This window comes from Palaemon carinicauda, chromosome 22 (assembly GCF_036898095.1).
Source record: "Palaemon carinicauda isolate YSFRI2023 chromosome 22, ASM3689809v2, whole genome shotgun sequence".
Classification (NCBI taxonomy): domain Eukaryota; kingdom Metazoa; phylum Arthropoda; class Malacostraca; order Decapoda; family Palaemonidae; genus Palaemon; species Palaemon carinicauda.
In genome coordinates this window covers 36,531,266-36,556,801 of record NC_090746.1, presented here as the reverse complement: position 1 = coordinate 36,556,801, position 25,536 = coordinate 36,531,266, and the positions used below count along the sequence as shown (strand labels likewise).

The window sequence follows — 25,536 nt, the reverse complement described above, 5'->3', positions numbered from 1 at the left end:
ACGGCGCGAAAACCTTGGTCGATAGAGAGGAGATCACAAGTGACTCCAAAGAAAGTAGTTCTCGGTAAGTATGTTAGGAAAAATAAAAATTACTTGAAATTTTTGATTTTTCCAAGGAATGCACCTGGAAAGCTATGGAAACTTTCCTTCCCTCAGGGACTTGCACCATCAAGTTTCTTGCCCATCAAGTCTCGAACTTATGGGCGAACACCATCCTGAAACGTCGGGATGCTGTGTCTGAGAGATTCCATCAGCAGGTCCCGAATGCTGAGATCGCTAGGCTCAGAAACTCCTCTCTAAAGGGATCCTCTCTTTTTATGCCTGAAGTCTTGAAGTCTTTTATGACCATTCTCCAGTTGTCTCCTGTCCCCTCTTCAGACCGAGATCAATTGGAGCTTTGCTCATTACTCATCCTTCTACATAAGGGACTTCATGCTTTCGGTGACTCAAGGGACTTGTAATACATGAAATCCTTCAGTCCTCCCGAAAGCTTTTGTTCCTCAAGCGATCACACAAGTGTCTTAGTGTCAACTTGGCCATACAGAAATAACTTCTTTAGAATCTTTCTCAGCAAGATGAAGATTCCTACTTTCTTTTTGTACGGTCTGAGGATTGTAATTGAAGGTATGATCTCACGCCTAAGCAAAGGACAAAATATCTAGGACTCCTGAAAGACTAACAATATTTCCCGAGTCTTCATAACGGCAAACTCAGAGATGTAGTGTGTCTGCTTTTGATCAGTAGAAACTGCTGAACCATGTGTGGTCATAAAGAAAAACAGTTGCCAAGGGAGGGAGATGAGAATTGCTGCCTCTTCCTCTTCTACCAACTCCTACCAAGCTTCAATCATTGTTCAAACTTACTCTGAGGAGTATTCTTACCTTACTATACAAAGACCACAGATTTTTAAAGCTAGGAAAAATACTCCTTACTGTATCTTTGAATCTTTTAGAACTATGTTTATTTGCCAGTAAACTAAAGTGCTTTAAAGATTTGCACAGTATATTAACCACTGAAATGGGCAAGTATTTCATCCTTTTTCCTTTACTTTCAATAACAGTTTGGCGTAATAGAGTTCCTCAGCTATCTAGGGCATTATCCAGTGCCCTTTCAGTGATATCTCGTCAACAGAGCAGTGTACCTGAGCCAAGTGAAGCTCCTGTTAAATACAAGCCCTATTCACCCTTCCAGAACACCTCAAATGTTGGGGAGTATGCTGTTGCAAGACTTGACGATCTTCTTAACTGGGGCAGAAAAGTAGGTAGATCATATGATAACTTGTTTTAAATAGTATTTATCCAATTTTTTACTTCATCCATTTTGTTTTTTAAGACTTTTATCAAGTTGAATTTAAACTTTGATACGCCACAATAAGAAAGATAAGCGCATATGATTTAACTTTAATGCACTGAATTTAATTTCTTGTATGACATATTTATGTATTGCACCTGTATCATATTAAGTTACCTATTCCAACAGGGTTCTTTGTGGCCTTTAACTTTTGGCTTGGCATGCTGTGCTGTAGAGATGATGCAATGTGCTGCAGCTCGTTACGATATTGACAGATTTGGAATTGTATTCAGAGCATCCCCTAGACAAGCTGATGTGATAATTGTGGCAGGGACACTTACCAATAAAATGGCTCCAGCTTTGAGGAAAGTTTATGACCAGGTAATAAAAAATTGTATGTACTGTAGTAGTGTATTTTTCAAGATATAGATATTATGAGAGCAAAATTGCATAATAAGATCATTGGTGTTTTTGTTAAAGATATAGCTATTTCATTGTTTGTACTTCTGTGACATTCCTATTATGAAGCATGTTAATGTAAACTTTCATATTAATTCCAAGATTACAGAAGCCTCTAGTAATAAAACAGTTTTCTTTATTCCTACACAAATACAAACTATCACCCTTTAATCGGAGTATGACTAGAGCAAAGCTGGAGCAGCTGTTAGAATTTAACAAGGTATTTATAACTATCAACAAGTGAGGGAAGCCCCCCACCCCTGTCAGTCAACAAGACATGCACTTTTTAATTTCAGATACAAGCATTATGTATGTAATCTTGCTGCCTTTCAAAATCTTTGGTTCTTTTAATTTTTCATTGTTCCTGTACTAACAAACCTTCCGTTATTTATTTGGATTATCTTTCAGCGGAGCTGGAAGGTAGCCCTTAGACTTTTAAGTGCGAGGTGGCAACCCTGCCCAACCGCTTAAGCCGGTAGGCTGGGGGTGGCTGGGGGGTACCCAGCCGCCTCTATACATACTCTCGCAGCAGTGAGTCATCACATTTTCTTTTGGCTCGGTAGAGATCGGATGTGTCCTCTCTCTCCCTGACTGTCATTGGACTTTTTTATTTTGCTTTCTCTTTTTCAGGTGTTAGTGTTCTCTCTACGATCGCCTTCATGCGAGCCTTTGCAGGGTGCGAGGGTGCCGCATGCGGCACTATCATTTCTTCGTTGGATACCGACCCGCGCTCTCTGTGTCCTTTGTGCAGAGGGCATCGCTGTGAGCAGGGTTCACCCTGCGCAGAGTGTAGGGAGTGGTCTGCTTCCCAATGGGAGATATTTGGGCGGCCTGCTTCCCAATGGGAGAAATTTGGGCGGCCTGCCCCCCAATGGGAGAAATTCTTGCTCATGCTCTTCCGAGGGGTGATCGAGTAGGAGCACAGACTGACTGACTCCTCGGCACCCCCGGAGTACTGGGGGTGTTGGTGCTTCCCCTACAGGAGCAACTTCACCTCCAGCCGTCAGGGAGCCATTCTCCCTTTCAGATCTTTTGCAGGTGTGGTCGACCTTAGGGATTTCAGGAGCCCCTTCGAAGGAGGCGCTATAGCGCCTTCTTCAGTGTGGTTCTAGGAAGAACCCTTCTCCTGAGCCGTCGACATCTCACTCTCTGGAACTGTGTGAGGTCCATCTTTCGCCTTCTCCTGGACCTTTCACGCATGGATAAGGTGATCGCTCGCGTTTGCCTCTCCAACAGCCTCTTACTGACGACAAACCCACTCGTCATCCTGTGACCTCGTCATCCCCTAACTCTCAACCCTTTGCTTCTCCCCACAGGAACCCACAGGATGCAGGTGTAGATCTTCCGGGGACTGGCGCTCCTACTACCAGCAGCGCGAAAGGACGAGCATCGCCATTGCCTAGCCCTTCTGGACACACTTCCCCTGATCGCCGGTCGTGACGATCGGAAGATCTGACGGATCGAAGGTCATCACGATCCGAATGCTCTACTTCTAGAAGGCGTTCACACTCTAGAGCTACGCACTCACGAAACTGCAGGTCTCAACGCTCTCCTCAGAGCGTCTAGACCTAGATCTAGACGCTTGCATTCTAGATTTCTGTGATCTAGATCACGAGAATGGAGCTTACGCTCGCGAGGACTACGCTCCCGTTCACGAGGGCGGCATTCACTCTCGCGAGGATATCGTTCACAAGAACGACGTTCTCATTTGCAAGGCCGACGCTCACGTTGGTGAGATAGGCATTTGCGACGCTCACGCCATTCTCGAATGAGAGCTAGACGCTACTGTTCACGATCGCGAACGTGCGGTCTAGACGTTCCTCGTCTAAAGGTAGAGGTAGGCGCTCGCACAGTCCATCAGCCCGTAGCCCCTCCACCAACCTTCCAAACGACCTCGGACCGGACCTGATCATGAGAATGGCCACTCCACAGACAGGCATCCAGCTAAATCCCCAGTGCCTTTCACTGCCTGGGGAGTATTATCAAAGCACTCGCCTTTGTGACAGAAACGCTTCCCGCTGTGACACGTTCTCTAACAAGAGTTATTCCAACTCGAGGCCTTCTCTGCCGACTTCGTCGGAGGTAGGTGCTTCTCTGAGACAACAGGAAGGCATTAAACCTCCCTCTTCCTGTGTGGCTCCTAGTGCTCCCATTGCGAGCACTTCTGCTCGTGAATCTCGTTCGTTGGCGTGTGAAACTCGCGATTTTGCGCGCAAATCCCATGATTCCGCGAGCAATGCACAAGCAGATGTGTCGGAACTGCAAGCAAGTGCGGTACCAACACCTTCGCCTCAGCCCTCAGCTTCATCCACCTCCAGTCACCTAATAGGTTGACTAACGTGACTATTAGCCCGGACCTTTCTTCGCGTTCAAAGGAATGTGTTCCTCTGCCTAACCTCCGTCGACTGGAGCTCCTTCCAGAGCCCAATTTCCTCCTCCCCCCCCCCAACACACTCCTCCTAGACCTCCTACAAAGTCCAGGGCTTACCTAGAGGATCAGAACTTCCTCCATGGGTGAGTACATTCATCACCAACCTGCTGAAGTCTTTGAATGTGGCTCCTCCACTGCCACAACCTCCGACTGTCCCAGTCAAGGCAAACCCCAGGATTCCGTTGGGAGTCAAGACCTGAGAAAGAGGTCAACGGCAGACAAGGTATGCAGATCACCTCCACCCTGATCACTTGCTGAAGGTCCTCAAGCATCTGACTTTTATATGGCCAACTTACCTTTTACTCCAGTGAAGGTAAAGGTCATAACTAAAAGAGAGAAAAGGAGGATGAGAGGCAGAACTCCACCTCTCACCGACATCATCCGCCCTAGGACAAGGAGGGACTTAGGCTCACCCAGGGAGATAACTATCCATCCCTTCAACCCTCAAGACATTGAGGTAGTGCCTCCGGACCAATATCCAGTTTCCTTACCTCCTCCAGAGATGAGCCTTCTGCTCCTACTGCCAAGGCTTCGTCAAGTGCCTCGAAAACCTTGCTGGTTCCCCCTCCTAAAACCGCGGAGGAACGTCCTATGCGTAGGGAATCGAAGGACACTAAGACGAAACCCATTGGTAAACTTGAATGGCTGAGGCACAGAGATGGTCCCTTGTGGTGGGTCCATCCACTGATACAGTAGACGACTGTGACCTACCCCAGACTCTGATTGTGAGCCTGGAGGTGGACGACCCCTTTGATTCCGATGACGAGAATCTTCCAAAGGCGGCCAGTCCGAACTATCGTTCTGAACAAGAGAGACGTGAGTCAGAACACACTTTTTGGTTGGTCCTCGCTTGCATGAGGCCATCAATAGGCTGTCTACTCCTGGTTCCACCATCCAGGAGGGAAGGGATATGGTTCTTGATGAAATATTCGAGACCCAGAAGCCTTCCAGGTCCAGTGCCGCTTTGCCCTGGTCTAAGTGTTTGATAGCCGCCGAAAGGAAAGCTATCGCCCAGATAGCTGGAACTCCTAGTTCCCTGAGGCCAGGTTCCTCCTCTCGGTCCCTTCCAGTTCTTTTGTTTTACAAAGGAGGTATTACGAGATCGAAGGGAAACCTCATTCCACCATGTCCTTCGACCCTTTGGTAGAGTCTCTTAACGAAGGGTATCCCGACTCAAACCCTCTCCTTTCTGAGGGCCTCCCTCTCAGCAATTGAGCTTCTGAACATAGAGAGAGGCGCAAAGTACGCCATGCAGGCTGCATCGTGGCTTGACCTATGACTAGGATCCTTGGGCTTTATGGTCCGCTCCCTCGATCTTTCAAAGGAGTCGGCCAGGAAGACTTTGGAGTCTTTCCTGTTTTGAGGTACCCGAACTCTTTAGTTTTTATCGCACCACATTGTTAACTTGTGGGCGAATGCAATCTCAGGAGAAGGGATACCGTCATTAGGAAATTCCATAAGCAGGTGCCGAAGGTAGAAATCTCCCGGTTGAGGAACTCCACCCTTGAGTGTTCTTCTCTTTTCGTTCCAGAAGAGATAGAGAGGGCTGCTGATCAATGGAAGAAATCGTCGGACGATTCTCTCCTCCATAGGGCCATAACATCGAGACCCCATGGTAGACCTTCCCAGTCTTCCCGGACTCAGCCAGCACCTTCCTCTTCTTACCCGTCAGCTCCTAGGTCCTCCGGACCTTCAAAGGTGTTTAAGTGGCCCTTTCCCTCCAAAGGCCAGAAAGGGACCAAGTCCTTCAGATAAAAGAAGGTAGGTGGCTGAGGTGGTCACTCCCAGTAGGAATGGCATTTCTCCTCACCTACCACCTGTGGGAGGATGCGTACAGTGCCACTGGCAGAGGTGGCAGCTTCACGGGGCAGAACCCTGGATGATCGAAAGTGATCGCCCTAGGTTATAGCGTTCCGTTCATTCAATCTCTCCCTCTGACTCAGGATCCAGTGCATCTAAGCTGCTATGCGAAGGGATCCTCTAAGGAGCTGGCCCCCAGGGCCGAAGTCCAGACCATGCTGCAGAAGGGCGCTCTCCAAGAGGTTGCGGACGGGTCTCCAGGCTTCTACAATCAAGTTTTTTTGTGAAAAAGGCGACTGGAGGCTGGAGACCAGTCATCAATCTCTCCCCTTTGAACAAGTTTGTGCAACACACTCAGTTCAGAATGGAGATGGCAGACACGGTCATCCAAGCGTTTCGTCCAAGGGACTTCATGTGCACACTGGTTCTGAAGGACGCATACTTTGAGATCCCAATCCATCCATCTTCAAGGAAGTATCTAAGATATCAGATCAAGGTTCTATGCTTAGGTCTCGCGACAGCTCCTCGGGTATTCACCAGAGTGTTCGCCCTAGTGTCATCTTGGGCTAACAGGAATGGCATCCGTCTTCTCAGATATCTGGAAGACTGGCTGATCCTAGCAGACTCGGAGACGACCCTTCTTCATCATCGAGACATACTTCTCGAGTTTTGTCAGGATCTGGGAGTCCTGATGAATCACAAGAAGTTATTACTGCAACCTACTCAAAGACTGGTATACCTCGGTATGATGATAAACACTGTCCAAGAGAAATTCTTCCCATCAGACGAAAGAGTACGCAGACTGAAGGAAGTGGTCGCACCCTTCCTTAGAAAAGAAGTTCTTCCAGCCTCTTGTTGGTTCAGTCTGTTGGGCCATCTGACCTCTCTCATCCCTCTTGTTCCAAACGGCTACCTCAGGATAAAATCCCTGCTGTGGCAGCTGAAGTCTGTGTAGAACCAACACTCGGGATCAGGTGACGGATGTGAATTGGTGGATGGTAGATGAAAACCTTTGACGGGGCCAGAATCTTCTTGTTACCCCTTTGTATCTGATGCTTTTGATGCTCTTCACAGATGCATCAAAAGAAGGGTGGGGGCTCACGTGCTGCACTATACCGGATACCGTAGAGAGAGAGAGAGAGAGAGAGAGAGAGAGAGAGAATATCAGCTGTTGTAATCGAATGCCGTGTTTTTGTTTCGTGTACCTCCTGAAGCGAGGAATTGATTGCCACAACTAACAATAGTCATGTTAATTTCATTCTTAAACTCAGGTTGCCATATGTGAACTAAGGTTTTATTTTTTACAGAGAGAGAGAGAGAGAGAGAAAGAGAGAGAATTTGAGGATTTCTGGCATCAAATATCTCTCTCTCTCTCTCTCTCTCTCTCTCTCTCTCTCTCTCTCTCTCTCTGAGATTTTTATAATTATACCGTGTACTCTTCAAAACCAATCTTTGCAAATCAAATATATACCGTTTAAAATATGACAAAATATTGCCGACTCGTTACCGAAGTTTAGGCTATGCACTGCCGATAAACTAACCCAGTCTACTCGTGAAAACCTTGAACGCCCGAAGGGAAAAATAAAGCTTTTATATATACTGTACTAAACAAAAATAATGCTTTAATATACCATCATTACCACTACCATTAAAATTATCGAAAGGGTGGAGAAAGATAAAGATTGCCGAGAACATAACCACAATTCTGTTTACATTTTGTCAGCTGGACTTGCACAGTTAACAGTTGATTTCATTGTTGATATGGAATTTTATTCTTAAATAGGCTATCTATTATGAAATTATGTTAATAAGATGTAAGTTAATATTGTTTTGTAACATTTATTATAAATCACCGTATTTAGGGCTACCAATATACTTAAAAAAGACAATAGATTTGATACATTTTGTAGTGCTTGACTAGCAGACTTTGATCAGCTTCGCAGATACAGAAAGTTTATTTTTGAAAAATAGCGATCGCATAAAAGGGGAATCGTATAATTCGAACACGCATAATTCGGGACCATACTGTATATGTATATATGTATATATATTTGTGTATAGATATAAATATGTAAAGAGATATATATATATATATATATATATATCGATCCATCCTTCGGTGAAGGGACTCGGTAATAGAAAGGTTCCATTGACAAGTCCCACAAGCAGAAGCAAAGAGACCGAGAAATTCGACTCTTAACGGTTCCTTTATGTTTAGGCTTTTAGGCTGGAAGATGTCGAGCAGGTGGCAGAGAGATGGAGGGATTCCAATCAGGACTCCCTCCTACATAGGTCCTTACATCTCGGCCTTTCGACCTCCTCCGCCATAGAAGAAACAGCAGCAGCCAACAAACGCTGCCAACAAAAATGCTGAAGCATAGGACTTCATCAATGACGACGTCCAAGTTGCAAGTGTCGAAAAGCCCTTTCCATCCAGAGTGGAAGGGCTCTAAGTCCTCCCATGGAGGTAAGGGTAACAGAGGGAGCAGCCAAGGCTGCACTTGCTAGAACAGGCAATGCTCCAACTTTTCCACCAGTGGGGGAATGCCTGCGAAGCCGCTGCGAAAGGTGGCTGCAGCTCAGGGCCGAACTCTGGACAGTCTTCTCAGACGAGAAGAGCTTCCAGCCCAGCAGTGGCTCTGTCTGCTAGGTCACCTATCCTCCCTGGCCCGTCTAGTCTCCAATAGCCGTCTCATGACCCAATCTTTCCAATGGCGGCTGAAGTCTAGGTGGAATCAGACCAACAATTCCCCGAACATTCTAGTTCCCATATGAATAGAAACCTCAGATGGTGAGCGGCAGACGAGAACCTCCACAGCAGTGTTGACCTTATCGTTCCTCCTCTGGAATTCTTGCTCTATTTAGATGCACCAAAAGAAGGGTAGGGGGCCAATATGCTGTACAACTCGGCCTCAGGCCTTTGGTCCGAGTCCGAAAGGTACCAGCGCATAAATTTCTTAGAGATGAGGGCAGTTTTCCTAGCCCTCCAGCAGTTCTTTGCGGTTCACTTCGTGGTGATGATGAGCAACAACACCACAGTAATGGCTTACATCAACAAACAAGGTGTTACCTTTTCCCAGTCCCTGTGCCATCTAGCAGTAGAGGTACTGAGATGAGCTGAAGACAACTCAGTGTCCCTATCGGCCCGCTTCATCCCGGGCAAGAGAAATGTGCTTGCAGACAATATGAGCAGATCAACACAGACAGTGGGCTTCGAATGGTCATTAAATCATCTATTAGCTAACAAAGTCCTGACTTTGTGGGGTTCCCCGACTAGATTTGTTCGCGACATCCCTGAATTAAAGGCTCCCGCTTTACTGCTCCCAGTCCCGGATCCCCAGGCTCTCTGGCAAGATGCATTCCAACAACGGTGGGACAACATCTACATCTAAGCTTTTTGTCCATTCTGTCTGATGAAAAGTGTACTCAACAAGACCAAATCATCTGACAATCTCTCTATGACTCCCATAGCTCTGCTATGGCATCACGTAAAGTGGTTTCCAGACCTTCTGCAGCTCCTGACGGAACTTCCAGAGAACTCCCTTTATGACAAGATCTACTCAAACAGCCACATGCCAACATCTTCCACAAAGCCGTAGCTTCGCTACTACGTCTCACCTGGAGACTATCCAGCACCTCCTCACTCAGAGAAGTTTTTCGCAACAAATTGTGAGGAGGATGGCTAGACACCTTCGACGATCCTCCGCTGCCGGCTCTTAGACTAAGTGGACTGGCTTTTGTGGTTGGTGTTGTGGAAAGGGTATCTCTCACTTTGATAATACCACTACAGGTATTCCAACAATAGCCGAGTTCCTTGTTTACCTTCGGGAGGAAATGCTCCTCTTGGTTTCAGCAGTAAAAGGCTACCGCTCGGCCTGGAGCTTTGCCTTTAAACTGAGAGGAGTTGATATTTCTTCTTCGTTGGAACTTTCTCTCCTCATACAAAGTTACGAGCTTACCTGGCCCAGGTCAGAAGTTAGACCTCCTCCTTGGAACGTGGTTCGCGTCCTTCAGTCTCTGAAGAGTTCTTCCTACGAACTATTATGCCAAGCAACAGATCACCACCTCCCTTTGAAGACGGTGTTTGTACTTGTCTTGACTTCAGCCAAAAGAGTTAGTGAACTGCATAGTCTTTCCTATGACATTGCCCATTCAAGGGGATGGGGAGAGGTAATTCTGGACTTCATCACTGAGATTATTACCAAGACTCAAAATCCGGGAGTAGTGGATCCTCGATTCATGCCCTTCCAGATTGAGAGACTTTGTACTGTAGCTGATGATCCAGATCAACTGTTAATATGCCCATTAAGGAGTTTGAGGTGTTACCTCAAAAGAACATCAGCAGCTTGGCCCCGAGTACCAGCACTTTGTCAGCACGGGAAAGGTCATGAAGAACACCATCTCTGCTTGGATTCTCAGGATCACGGACCTGTCCCTGAATCCGGAACCTCGTCCAACATGGCGACTCAGCGCTCATGATGTCAGGGACGTAACAACATCCCTGTCGTTAAAAAGAAACTACTCTGTGGCGCAGGTATTGCAAGTGGCCGGGTGCGTGGAGGCATCGGACGACCTTCACCGCCCACTACCTGCAAGACGTGACCCACAGGAACAGGGAGACGTTTTTCATTGGTCCTGTGGTGGCTGCACAAAAAGTGGTTTAAACACCTCAAGCTGCTTGATGGACAAGTAAGAGAGGTTTAGGGCAAAGGTAACCTGTGATTAGTCTGGGGTGAATGTGTAAGAATGACTGGCTCTTTCTTTCTTTCATCTTTCCCTCTCTTGGGTAATCAGCACCCAGGGTCCTCTGCAAAAACTGGCCTCACCAATCTTTAGGTAAAACCATTTTCATTGCATAACCTGGTATTGAAATAATACTTGTTGCATCCCCATACCCCAACGGTGGGGTATTTGGAAATGCGTAGCATAGTTTAATGAGGTGTAGGGTTTCTAATAGTTACATACAGAGCATGTTAGGTGAAATCCCGTGTTAATGTCAAAGAGCCAGTTGGCATGGACTTCCACCCTTCTTAGGGTTAAGTCATCCCCTATAAATGGTGTTGGTTTGTATAAGTGACTGTGCAAATGACAAATTTTGAAGTACCGTATTTCCCGTGTCATAGGTACTAGGTTGGCCAAGGCACCAGCCGCCCGTTGAGATACTACCACTAGAGAGGTATTGGATCCTTTGACTGGCCAGACAGTAATGCATTGGATCCCTCTATCTGGTTATGGCTTATTTTTTTCTTTGCCTACACTTACACAGAATAGTCTGGCCTAATATTTACATATTCTCATCTTTCCTCATACACCTGACGACAATGAGATACTAAACACTTCTTCACCCAAGGGGTTAATTACTATACTGCAGTTTGTTCAGTGTACTTTCCTCTTGGTAAGGGTAGAAGAGACTCTTTAGCTATGGTAAGCAACTCTTCTAGGAGGACACTCCAAAATTAAACCATTGTTCTCTAGTCTTGGGTAGTGCCATAGCCTCTGTACCATGGTCTTCCACTGTCTTTGGTTAGAGTTCTCTTGCTTGAGGGTACTCTCGGACACACTATTCTATCATATTGTTATATTTTTTTTTTTCTTCCTCTGGTTTTTTTGAAATTCTGTGTTGGGCAGGCTTAAAAGAAGGGCCATGGATGCCTGGTGGTTTATCAAGAGGTTGTCTTTTCCTTTTTCTGATTCTTTTTCTTCTCAAAACCATCCTTACTGTCCATCCTTCAGTTGAAGTGGCTATCCTGGAGGGTATTTAGCCTTGCATGGTGTATCGGCTCCTCCATGTTGACCAGTTTTTCCGACTTTTTACTATAGTCTATGGGTATCATCAATCACTTTATTTATAATTCTGTACATATTGTTTTTGTTATAATTCTTGTTAATCTATTTTTTAAGTATGACGTCTCTTTTTTATTTTCATCAATTCTTATGCTGTCTGGAGACATTGAGTGAAATCCGGGACCAGTACGTCCTAGATTTCGTCAATGTCGTCTTCTGTATTGCAATATTCGTGGTCTTCCTGCAAATATCCAAGACCTTACAGTTCGTCCAGACAGTATGATATTCTTTTGTGCTCAGAAACTTTGGTTTCTAATATGAGGCACTCATCTGAGCTCCTTATAACTGGTTCTAAGAACCCAATAATGTTGAAACGTGATGCCATTCCTAGGGCCAGGGGAATGGCGGTGTATATTAGGACCAAGTACCCTGCTTCTCATAAGTCCTGCTATCAGTGTGGATGTCATGAGATTCTGGTAATAAAAGTTTGTGGCAGGCATAACAACTTTTATTTATGTTCGATCTACCGGAATCCAGACATGGATGATTCTATCTTCGATTGTCTTCTTACCATTATGGCTAAGATACAAGATGATGATAGAAAGGCTTCTTTTGTCTTTGTTGGTGATTTTAATGCTCACTATAGGGAGTCGTTAAGTTCTATCTCTCTTACCGATCGCCATGGCTTAAGAGCTTTAGACTTTGCCTCCGAATCAGGCTGTGAGCAAATCATAAATGAAGCTACTCACAGGTCTGGTAATTGCTTGGACCTCGTATACACTGACTCCCCTGGCGTTATAACTAGTATTATTATTATTATTATTATTATTATTAAATGCTAAGCTACAACCCTAGTTGGAAAAGCAGGATGCTATAAGCCCAGGGGCCCCAACAGGGAAAATAGCTCAGTGAGGAAAGGAAACAAGGAAAAATAAAATATTTTAAGAATAGTAACATTTAAATAAATATTTCCTATATAAACAATAAAAACTTCAACATAACAAGAGAAAGAGAAACTAGATACAAAAGTGTGCCTGAGTGTACCCTCAAGCAAGAGAACTCTAACCCAAGACAGTGGAAGGCCATGGTACAGAGGCTATAGCACTACCCAAGACTAGAGAACAATGGTTTGATTTTGGAGTGTCCTTCTCCTAGAAGAGCTGCTTACCATAGCTAAAGAGTCTCTTCTACCCTTACCAAGAGGAAAGTAGCCACTGAACAATTACATTGCCGTAGTTAACCCCTTGGGTGAAGAAGAATTGTTTAGTAATCTCAGTGTTGTCAGGTGTATGAGGACAGAGGAGAATCTGTAAAGAATAGGCCAGACTATTCGGTGTCTGTGTAGGCAAAGGGAAAGAACCGTAACCAGAGAGAAGGATCCAATATGGTACTGTCTGGCCAGTCAAAGGACCCCCTAACTCTCTAGCGGTAGTATCTCAACGGGCGGCTGGTGCCCTGGCCAACCTACTATATAGTAAGGTTGGTTCTCCAGTCGGGACATCTGATCATGCCTTGATTTCATTAGTAGTGAAGATTGAGCAGCATGTCCCTGATATATCATACTCTTGTAAAATTTATATGAAATCCCAAGCAGACTGGAATGGGATTTTGCATTATCTTTTGTGCTTGAATTGGTCACAATTATATAGTAGTGTAGATCCTGTTGTCCCTTTGAATGAGAATCTAGTCAACATAATTGATAGGCGTATCCCTTCTAGTGTCCTAAGGTACTGAGTGAAGGACAAACTGTGGTTCATTGATTATTGTAGACGTGCTTATTTGGAGAAGCGGGAGGCCTATCATCTTTGGAAGGGTAACAGATCAGATTTGACATGGAACAACTATACTCAGCTTCGAGCTTTTGCTCAGATAGTTTATGCCTCAACTGAAAAGAGTACAATTTAACCATGAAAGAAACCCTTTCTGGTACAAATCAGGAACATAAATGGTGGTCTACCCTTAAATCTGCACTATTTGGTGTAGATGCAACAGTTCCTCCTTTACTTAAACCAGATGGCTCAGTCACTCACTGTCCAAAGGAAAAGGCAACCCTTTTGGCTGATGTGTTTGACAGTAAACAGAGTAATTAAAAACTTGAACTTCCTCATTCCTGTTTTCCTGAGGCTAAACTAACTAGTTTAGCTTTTCGATCTCGTGAGATTAAAGCTCTGTTGATGGACCTTGATGCTTATGGAGGTGTAGACCCAAATGGTATTTTTCCTTTGTTTTCTATAAAGACAGCAGATTTCTTAGCTCCTAAGTTATCTGTTATTTTGTGCAAGTTAGCAAGAAGAGGAGCTTTTAGCACTTGTTGGAGAATTGGTAATGTTACTCCTCTATGTAAATGTGTTTGTGGTAGCTCAAGTCCCACTGATTACCGCCCAATTTCCATAACTCCTATATTATCTAAAGTTTTTGAACGTCTTCTGGCAAAACGTCTTAATAGGTTTGCTGAAGGTAATCATCTACTCCCTAGTTTGCAATTTGGTTTTCGTAAAGGCCTTGGAGCATGTGATGCCCTTCTTACAATCTCCAATGCTGTACAGAAATCCCTTGAATGTGGTCAGGAAGTTCGTATGATTGGCCTTGATTTTAGTGCTGCCTTTGACCGTGTTAATCATGAGGCCCTTGTTTTCAAACTCAAACAGTTGGGAGTGGGTGGGTTGTTTCTTAGTATTATTATTGATTTTTTAAGTAATAGATCTCAGAATTGTTGTTGATGGGCACCATAGTGAGTATAGGAATGTGATATCTGGTGTTCCACAGGGTAGTGTTCTTGGCCCATTACTTTTCATACTATATACACATGACATGTGGTTTGGCCTAGAAAACAAGCTTGTTGCATATGCAGATGATGCTACTCTCTTTGCATCAATTCCATCCCCTGAATGTAGATCTGGGGTTGGTGAATCCCTTAATAGAGATTTAGCTAAAATTAGTGCATGGTGCAAGTTATGGGGTATGAAGTTGAATCCTAACAAAACTCAAAGTATGATTGTAAGTAGGTCAAGGACGGTGGCTCCTCAACATCCGGATCTCAGTATTGATAATGCTTCTTTAAATTTGTATGACTTTTAAAATTTTAGGTGTGATTCTCAACAGCAAATTTACTTTTGAGAAATATATTAGGTCTGTGTCCTCTTCAATTGAACAAAAAATAGGCTTATTGAGAAAGTCTTACAAGATTTTCGGTGATCAATCTATTCTGAAGAAGTGTTTTTTTTTAAATATACTTACCCGGTGAATATATAATAGCTGACGTCTCCGACGGCTCGACAGATTCCAAAAACTCGCGAGCGATCGCCGTGAAGGTTGCGGGTGTGCCCACCAGCGCCGACTATCGGCCAGATACCGCATATACTTGTAAACATCTTCAGTTCTTCTCTGTCGGTCTTGTCGACAAGTTGGTTCCACTCGCCTTGTGACCTCGAGTTTTCTACCGAATTGGTGAAGTACTTGGTTTTGGTTTTATTGCTTTCGCCGTGTTGGATTATTCAATACTATCTTCAAAAGAAATGCTTTTGAAAGGAGAGGAAAAGTGTTTTGCCCTTGCTTTTTTTGTTTTATCTCTGGTTTTTCCATAGAGTAAAGATGGCCGACCCTTCCCTCAGTGTACGGAAGTGTGTTTAAGGCTTTTAGTAATTATTTTATCACGTTATAAATTATTGTTGATATTTATATATTTTATATCTCACCCGCCTTTATTAGGCCTCTTCGAATAGCTTTCCATTTATACTAAACATCAAGATAAATTTTATGTTTTGTTTATATGCGGCCTTTACCTATTCCTCCCCTCGAGATGTAGGCGGTCCTAACTTGGAAAACGAAGGTAAACAACGTTGAGCCCATTCGACTTTTACTTTTGTTAAGTTTAAATCAATTGCTCTGTAAGAGTTATGAAATGAATATTTTTTAGAAAATATTTTAAGAAATATATTCTTTGAATAGTCTTCGTGCTGTTTTTTTTTTTATTTTTTTTTTTTTTCAAAGATGAACTAACGTTTGGTTTATTTATGCTACGCAGTTTGCGCTCTATCGTTACGATAGAGAAAGAGAGAATCACGGTTTCACTTTGCAGAAAGAGTAAATCGATTTTGACGTTTTGTTCATTCTTTCAAACTGAAGTGTTTTAGATACTAATTTAAAGGAACTTGTTAATTTTCAATTTCTTAGTCCTTTCAGTTTTTTCCTTTGGTCAAATAACCTGTTTATTGACGAAGGGTGAGTGGGCAATTCTCTTGTGTGTGACAAGAGAGAGAGAGAGAGAGACGGAGAGAGAGAGAGAAAGAGAGAACGATCCGATCTTTATTCTCGTCCCAAGTCTCTGTACAAGGAGTTTGGGAGCGAGTAACGTTGTTCTCGATTCAGTTTTTTACTCTCGTCCCAAGTCTCTGTACGGGGAGAGAGGATAAAACGTTTTTAGTTTTTATTCTCGTCCCAAGGCACTGTACGGTGAGAGATTGAAAACGTAGTCTTTAGTGAACTAGTGTTTAGTCTCCTCCCCAGTCACTGATCCTTTTTAACTTTATATATTTCCGTTTTATTCGATATATATGTATATGTTTATTGATTTTTGCATGTGTGTTTCATTTTGTACTAATGTGCTTACATTATACGACTCATTTCGCAATTATAACCTTTTGATGTAAGGGAGAATTGCGTGCTTCAGGTAGATATCAGTTTTATTCATGCCTAATGTGAGATTATTGAAAAATACGATATCAGTGAAGTAAGTGCAAAAAACATGTTCTGTGTTGCGGAGGGTTCGTTTGTTCGTGCTTGTCGCTCCCCTAGTCCGAGACCTCTTTCAGGCTCCCCTGCACCAGGGAGAAGTAATGTCGTAGGACTTAAGGGGACGAGAGGCTTTAACCAACGTACAGACGTTCCCTCTTTGGTATCGGACGTTTCTCGTCAAGATCGCCCTTACCATAAGACGGGTGAGACTGTGTTCTCCTCGTCATCCGAAGACTTTTCGCAAAAGAAACCTTGGCGCAAGGTTTCTAGACCCTTTAAGCGAAAGTCAGTCCCTTCAGGACAGGTCCAGCGTCCTGGCTGTAGCCATTGGGACAGCTCTGACCCTTTGCAGTCGTCGGAAGACTGTTCGCCTATTAAACGCAAGCGTAACACGGGGTCCGAGGGTCGCGGTAAAGGCAATGTTTTGCCAACACTGACGTTACCGTCGTCTCGGCCCGTTCCGACTCCCGTTGATCCTAAATGGGTTGTCCTGCAGGACATGCAGACTAAGCTTGCCTCCCTTATGGAGAAGTATGACGTTGAGCAGGTTCACGATGAACCTTCGCTTTCGAGCCGCCGTTACGCTAAACGAGACTCTGGCCGTCAGCCGCTCAAACGAGCATTTTCTCGTCCGTTTGACGTTAGTGCTGACGTTTCTTGTACTTTAAAACGTGATGTCAGTAGTTTTTCATGTCAGTCACGTGACATGGATCCTCCCTCGCTGCAGTCTCGTGTTGACTTTCAGCCGCTGCCGCAGTCTCGTGTTGACGTTCAGCCGCTGCCGCAGTCTCGTGTTGACGTTCAGCCGCTGCCGCCGCAGCCCCGACCTGACGTTCGCCGACCGGCTCAGTTGCCTCGACTTGACGTTGAGCGTCAATCAACGCAGTCGAAGGTTGTTTTGCCTGCTCAGTCTATGCAGTCAAGGCAGTTCCGACGTGACGTCGAGCGTCAATCAACTTCAGTTGTTGTTGTTGGTCAGTCACAAGGATTTCAGTCCTTTCAGCAGCGGCGTGACGTCGCTTCCTCTACTGCTACTGCTGCTCCTTTGCTTGTTGACATTGCCTGTCAAGCGTTGCCGCCGCGGCAGGTCTCTCCTTTTCATGAGACTCGGCAATTGTCGGACGAGGTTCCTTCAGATGAGGAAGTTGCTGATCCTCCTCCTACTGATATTCCTTTGGGGACTTTTTCAGACTGAGAGGAGTCTAAAGCTGCTCAGCCCTCTATGGACTTTAAAAAAATCATGCTGATTTTTAAGGATCTTTTTCCGGACCATTTTGTAACTGCTGCTCCTCGTTCGCCTTCGTCAGAGTTTACGCTAGGCCTAGCTACTTCGAAGCCGTCGTTTTCTAAGCTAGTGCTCTCTCGCTCTTCTAAGAGAGCTTTACGTTTGCTAGGCGACTGGTTGATCACCAGGAGGAGTTTGGGGGAGACAGCCTGTGCTTTCCCTCCTTTTAAACTGGCTTCTAGAGCGAGCGTTTGGTATGACACGGGAGAAGTTCTCGGCTTGGGAGTTCCTGCCTCTGCCCAGGGAGACTTCTCAAGCCTCATAGACTCTCCCCGTCGCCTGGCCATGAGACGCTCCAAGATTTTATGGTCGGCTTCAGAGCTAGTCCATCTCCTGTTAGGAGTTTTTCGAGCGTTTGAAGTTTTTTTTTGTTGGATTGGTCCCTGGGAGCCTTAAGTAAGAAGGTCTCTCCAGCTGTCAATGTATTGCTGTACAATTATGTCATGCATGAACAAGGCTATCAGGGATGGCTCCAATGATCTGACAGCCACGTTCACTGCAGGAACAAGGCTATCAGGGATGGCTCCAATGATCTGGCAGCCACGTTCACTGCAGGAGTACTTAAGATGTAAGTGCGCTCAATGTGTAGTTTGTCAAGACAAACTTCACGATGAAGACTACCAAATCTGTCTTGGCAGCAGTAAGGGAAGGCGACTGGATGGTCTCTCTCGACCTTCAGGATGCATACTTCCACATCCCGATTCATCCAAACTTTCAACAACATCTGAGGTTTTTGGACGGGAAAACAATGTACCAATGTCGAGCACTGTACTTCGGCCTCATTCCTGCTCCTCTTGTTTTTACAAGGCCCTTGCAAAATGTAGCAAGCTTTCTACATTTTTTGAGGATTCAGAGCCTCCCTTTATTTTGCCGACTGGCTAATCAGGGCGTCGTCATTATATCGCTGTCTGGAGAGCCTCTAATGGACATTAGACCTAACCAAGGAGCTAGGTCTCATAGTGAACGTAGAGAAGTCGTAACTTACAGTACCCCATCCCAGACTATTCTTTATTTGGGAATGGAGATACAGTGTCTGTTTTTTCGGGCCTTTTCGTCTCCCACAAGAATGGAACAAGCTCTGTTAAAAGTCCTTCACTTGCAAGAGAAAAACAGTTGCTCTGTAAGAGTTTGAACTAGCCTCGTGGGAACTCTTTCATCGCTGGAGTAGTTTATCTCTGGGGAGACTCAACCTATGCCCTCTCCAATTTCACCTAAACCATTGGAACAAGGAGAAGGGCTTAGAGAGTATCTCTTTCCCAATCTCCAACTCAGTCTAGACATGTCTGACTTGGTGGGACAGCAACATCAGACTTCGAGAAGGTCTTTCTCTTGCGATCAAGAACCCAAACCATGTGTTGTATTCAGATGCATCGGATTTGGGTTAGGGAGCTCCACTGGACAGTCTGGAATGCTCGGGTCTTTGATCCACGGATCAGAAGGAACTCCATTTAAGGCAAGTAACATCTCTCCTTTGGCGAGATTTGTGCAAGGAAAAATGAATGTCTTGGCGGACTGCCTCAGCAGAAGAGGACAAGTCATCTCCATGGAGTGGACGTTGCATAAGACTGTGTGCGAGAAGCTATGGATGACATGGGGTCAACCCACCATAGATCTTTTTGCGACTTCTCTGACAAAGAGGCTCTCGACTCACTGCTTTCCAGTTCCAGATCCAGAGGCAGCCCACATAGACGCTTTCCTGCTGGACTGGTCTCACCTGGACGTTTATGCCTTTCCACCTTTCAAGATCCTAAACAAGGTGCTGCAGAAGTTCACCTCTCACGAAGGGACCAGGTTGACATTGGTTGCTCCACTCTGGCACGCGAGAGAGTGGTTCACAGAGGTACTTCTATGGCTGGTAGACGTTCCAAGAAGTCTGCCGTTACGGATGGATCTCTTGCGACAGCCTCACGTAAAGAGATTTTATCAAAGCCTCCCCACGCTTCGTCTAACTGCCTTCAGACTATCGAAAGACTCTCTTGAGCTCGAGGGTTTTCGAAGGAGGCAGCTAGAGCGATCGCGAGGGCTAGAAGATCCTCTACCATCAGGATCTATCAGTCGAAATGGGAGGTATTTAGAGACTGGTGCAAGTCCTCCTCTATTTCCTCTTCCAAGTGCCTCTGTAGCGCAGATTGTGAATTTTCTGCCTTATCTGAGAAACGGTCGCTCCCTCTCTGCATCCACCATCAAAGGCTACAGAAGCATGTTAGCTTCTGTTTTCAGGCATAAGGGTTTGGATCTTTCTAATAACAAAGATCTCCAAGACCTGCTTAAGTCTTTCGAGACTTTCAAGGAGCGTCATATTTCGACTCCTGCTTGGAACTTGGACGTGGTCCTACAGTTCCTTATGTCAGACAGGTTTGAACCATTAAATTCAGCCTCCCTGAAGGATCTTACCCTCAAGACACTTTTTTTTGGTGAGCTTGGCTTCGGCTAAAAGGGTTAGTGAGATACATGCTTTTAGCAAGAACATCGGTTTCTCCGCTAATAAAGCAGTATGCGCTCTTCAACTTGGTTTTTTTGGCCAAGAATGAAATTCCGTCTCGTCCTTGGCCTAAATCATTTGAAATCCCCAGTCTTTCTGAGATTGTTGGGAATGAAGTTGAAAGAGTGCTGTGCCCCGTTAGAGCTCTTAATTTTTGTTTATCCAGAACTAAACCGCGACGAGGTTGTTCAGAGGCTTTATGGTGCTCCGTTAAAAAGCCCTCTTTGCCTATGTCTAAGAATGCGTGGTCTTATTTTATTAGACTTTTGATTCGGGAGGCACACTCTCAATTAAGTGAGAAGGATCATAATTTACTTAAAGTCAAGGTTCATGAAGTTAGAGCGATAGCAACTTCTGTAGCGTTTAAGCAAAATAGACCCATTAAAAGTATTATGGACGCGACCTTTTGGAGAGGCAAGTCGGTTTTCGCTTTATATTACTTGAAAGATGTCCACACTCTTTATGAGGACTGCTACACACTGGGACCATTCGTAGCAGCGAGTGCAGTAGTGGGTGAAGGCTCTACCACTACATTCCCTTAATCCCAATATCCTTTTAATCTACTCTTGAAATTTTTAATCTTATTTTGGGTTGTACGGGAGACTAAGAAGTCTTTCGCAATCTTTTTGATTTGGCGGGTGGTCAAAATATTGTTTCTTGAGAGCGCCCAGATTAAGGGTATTGATGAGGTCCTGTTATAGGGGTGTTCACCCTGGTTATAGCAGATCCTGGGAGTCTTTCGGCATCCTAAGAGGATCGCTGGGCTTCATGAGGATAGCGGACTAATGAGGCAGAGTAGTAATCAGAGTCTGCTTCCTTACCAGGTACCTATACTTAAGTCTGTTTTTTGAATAATAGTCAAAAACTCTTGAGCATATACGCCTTTATTGTATTAATACTGGTCTCTACCCACCACCATGGGTGTGAATCAGCTATTATATATTCACCGGCTAAGTTTAATATTTAAAAATGATATTTTGATTATAAAATAAATTTTTGAATATACTTACCCGGTGAATATATAAATTAAAGGCCCTCCCTTCCTCCCCAGTAGAGACCTAGGGGACTGAGAAGAACTGGAGATGTTTACAAGTATATGCGGTATCTGGCCGATAGTCGGCGCTGGTGGGCACACCCGCAACCTTCACGGCGATCGCTCGCAAGTTTTTGGAATCTGTTGAGCCGTCGGAGACGTCAGCTATTATATATTCACCGGGTAAGTATATTCAAAAATTTATTTTATAATCAAAATATCATAATTCTTTCATTCTACCTTGTTTTGAGTATTGTTCTCCTGTCTGGGGTTCAGCTGCTTGTTCTCATCTTAATTTGTTGGACAGAAACTTACGGTCTATAAAATTTCTTATTCCTGATCTAGACATTAATCTTTGGCACTGTCTTTCAATTAGTTCATTATGTATGTTGCATAAGATTTTTCATAACTCTGACCATCCTTTACATTCAGATCTCCCTGGACAATTCTATCCTGTTCGTAATACTAGGCTGGCAGTTAATTCTAAAAGCCAGGCCTTCTCCATCATAAGGCTCAATACTACACAGTACAGTATTCTAGAAGTTTTATTCCAGCTGTTACCAAGTTGTGGAATTATCTTCCTAATTGGGTAGTTGAATCAGTAGAACTTCAAAAGTTCAAAGTTGGAGCAAATGTTTTTATGTTGACCAGGCTGACATGAGTCTTTATTATAGTTTATATAAGACATATCTGTTTTTGGCGTTGTTAATAGTTTATATAGGACATATCTGTCTTGATGCTGTTACTGTTTTTAGAATGATATATTGTTAATTTATTCTCATCCTTTATTTATTTCCTTATTTCCTTTCCTCACTGGGCTATTTTTCCCTGTTGGAGCCCTTGGGCTTATAGCATCTTGCTTTTCCAACTTTGGTTGTAGCTTGGCTAGTAATAATAATAATAAGACGCTACAAGTGGTAAGACGCACCCTTATATTAGCAGAGCAGTTTTTGGAGAAAAAAAAAAATTTGGATTTTACAAGCTACCTAAGCAGTAATTCCTAGATAGCGAGTATGGCATAGTACATTTTAATATTGGGGGTGTACAGTATTATGAAATGTTTAAGTTATTATTGATTTTCTGCACGTCGGTAATCCCCATTTTATGACTGTCCATATGGATTCTATAGACCTTGCATATAAGAAACCATTAAAGCAGTCGTAGTTGCCACCACAACTATCTTTTAGTGTTTGGTGCTTCAAGTGTTGTTTACATGGATGCAGTTATGCCAAATGTTCTAAATCAAATTTTGGTAAAGGAATAATATTCCAGTAATATTTCCCAAATTCTTCATTTAGCTTGCACAGTTTCACCCCAAATCAACTATTGATAAAAAAAAGTCTAGAAATTTCTCTAGGTGGAATAATTTTGCTAATGAATGTATGACTCTAGGTCTGGTCACTTTTCTGCTAACTTAGTAACAATGCACTAAACTAACAGAAAGATGGTTTTTTTCAAAGGCGTATTCAGAAACTGTTTGTTTTATATCATTTCGGAACTCAGGCAACAAAGTTAATATCAAAATATTGCTTCATCACAAAATATGACAAAATAGATAAATATTACATAAACAACTAATTTGTCATAGCGGCGTCTATATGTTTGATTGTAGAAGGGAGTTGACGATTCATCATCAGCTGATTACCAAAACTGCAATATAAAAACAAATTTATTTATTAGATATGAATGATAATTACTGTATAGGTTTACATTTTATATCTGGTCAGTGTGAATACTTGAATGGCATTATTTGAGTGTTGTCAAACTCCCCTACATGACTTTTTCTTAGTGTTAAGACGCAGGGTGATTTTGGGGGTCATTTTTCAGGAAAAAAGGTGCGTCTTATGACTCAGAAAATTTGGCAATTTGTATTTTCCCTAACAATACAAACCTGTAGCTATTTATACAAATTGGGCCACCAGCACCTATCCCTGTAGAAATCCCACCCCCAAGCAAAAAGTTGTTACTCAGCCCGGGTGTGTGAGTGAGCGGGGTAGCAAACTACCCCCACCCCCTCGCTAACTAGCGGGTGGATGGTTAACCCTCTCTAAAAGCTTCTCAGAGTAATATCCCTATGAATAGCTAAGGATTTGTATGATTAGGAAAAATACAAATTACTTCCCAATTTGTCATTTTTTCTAGTTATAGAAACCCAAGCCCTCCTAATGAAATTCTTCTCAAACCCCCCTCTAAGTCCCTTTGTTGAAGTATAATTGAACCCTCCCGAAGGCAAGGCAAGACTCCATGGTACACTCAGTCCACCATCGTAAACCTTTAATTTGAAAATCCACCTGTCGCAAGCATCACACAAGTGTTCAACTATATTAAAAGGACTTTGGTTTGTATAGCTTGGAAAAAACATTTGTTATTGAATATTTATGATATATCTACTAACTGTTTTCAACTTATTTCAATTTTTTTTTTCATTTCAAAACACCTCTGGTTAATAAAACAAGGCTATTTGGGAATACAATAGCATGTACAGGATACAGTATAATTTAAAAGTACAGTAATATTCTTTTGAGTTGTTGTTATCAAGTATATACCTTAAAGAATTTAATAGTTTTTTGCATGTGAGGAAAAGTGTGTAATGGAAGGTATTAAAAGTCTAAAAAGTATTGAGTAGCTGTATGAAGGTCATCTGAAGGAAAAAGAGTTTTTGGTGATATGTGGAGAGAATAACTGACAAAAAGTTATTTAAATGCACAGTGTTACAATAGTGTCCAGATGAAGGAAAGGAAGACCCAGCACTATGAGAGGTAGATAATGGGGTGGCCTCTGCAATCATAGGTCAATATTAGTTCTCAGCGGAGTACTATGGGGGAAACCTATTTAGAGGCAATAGCTAGAAAAACTTTGATCCTTGTGGGGTTTCTCAATCTAATTGTCCCTAAAAGTTCTAGGCAGATGTAGCAAACTGAAGAAATGTATTACTTTTTGAATGAGAAGCATACCACTTGCTAGGAAGATGACTAGATGAAAGACTAAAGGAGAGGAAGAAAGTCTAATTACTCTTGTGAGGAAAATAGAAAAGCGGGTAAAGTGGAGGTAGTTAAACAACAGGGTTCTTGGTATCCAGGAAGTGAGTAATTTATGCTGTGTGCCTAGGATACTACTATTGAGCTTTCATTGTTGGGGAAGTGGATAATATTGACATTGGTACACAGGTTCATTCATGATTCCTGAATAAAAGCATGACTGATAATGATAAATAATTTTCTGGTGATACCCATTTTAAAGGAAAGTGGCTTCCTGTTAATACATAGATAAGATCAGTTTCAAGTTAGTTTTCCTTTTCCTCAGTCTGCTTAGCAGCATAATATATAAAGATAGGAAACTAGCAGGCCTAATATGGATCGTTCTTCATTTTAGATGCCCGAACCTCGATGGGTAATCTCCATGGGATCATGTGCAAATGGTGGTGGATATTATCACTATTCATATTCAGTTGTGCGAGGGTGTGACCGCATCGTGCCAGTTGATATTTATGTACCAGGTTGCCCTCCAACTGCAGAAGCTCTTCTTTATTCACTTCTTCAATTACAACGCAAAGTTAAGAAGATGAAAACTCTCCAAATGTGGTATAGGAAGTAAATTTATCGTATTCATTTTGTAGAGTGATGGCATGAGAAGAAAATAATTTGCTAATAATATGGAATTTGTTACTGTTAATACTGTATGTACTATGGTTGCAGGGGTTAGCATTTCATTTTTAAAATAACTATTTACACCAATGATGACGATTTAAGTAATGGCAAAACATTATTTCTTCAAAATAAGAATTATAGAAAATAAGTGAATCATGGTACAGTACCTTAATTTCATTGTATGATGTAGGATTTTTTTATTTTTAATTTTCCAATGTAATGGTAACAAACTGTTGAACATGTAAATATATATGACCTGTGTAGACATTTTATATTTTATTTTATCCCTCTGAAAGCTGAAGCATGAATGTTATTCAAAATCCTTTTGAAAATTTTTATAAAAGTAATAAATTATATATTATGGCTTCCAATGTAACAATTGATAAGTAAAAAAAAAAATATTGTGAACATTTGTTAGCAAATTGATGGCAGATGTTTTTTAAAGAGAAAAATTAACCAACTATCATGTTTGTATTCTCAAGTGCAGAAGCCTAGATGATCTAGATCTGACGTCGTATTAGTGTTTGTATTACTCTCACAGCCAATTTTGGTATTCAGCATATCCTATGTAGTTGCTGTTATTGCAATAAA

The 25,536-nt window shown here is 43.0% G+C and overlaps 1 protein-coding gene across 1 annotated transcript in view; it reads left to right on the top strand.

Annotated features, from left to right (window-relative positions):
* ND-20 (NADH dehydrogenase (ubiquinone) 20 kDa subunit) overlaps positions 1-25,210 on the top strand; it is a 62,456-nt gene extending 37,246 nt beyond the window's left edge. The window contains exons 2-4 of the mRNA XM_068346134.1: positions 1,061-1,257; positions 1,480-1,671; positions 24,671-25,210. Of these exons, the coding sequence (XP_068202235.1) occupies positions 1,061-1,257; positions 1,480-1,671; positions 24,671-24,892 (611 nt within the window). The 3' untranslated portion in view covers positions 24,893-25,210. The remainder of the gene's footprint in view (positions 1-1,060; positions 1,258-1,479; positions 1,672-24,670) is intronic.
* Positions 25,211-25,536: the final 326 nt, after the last annotated feature.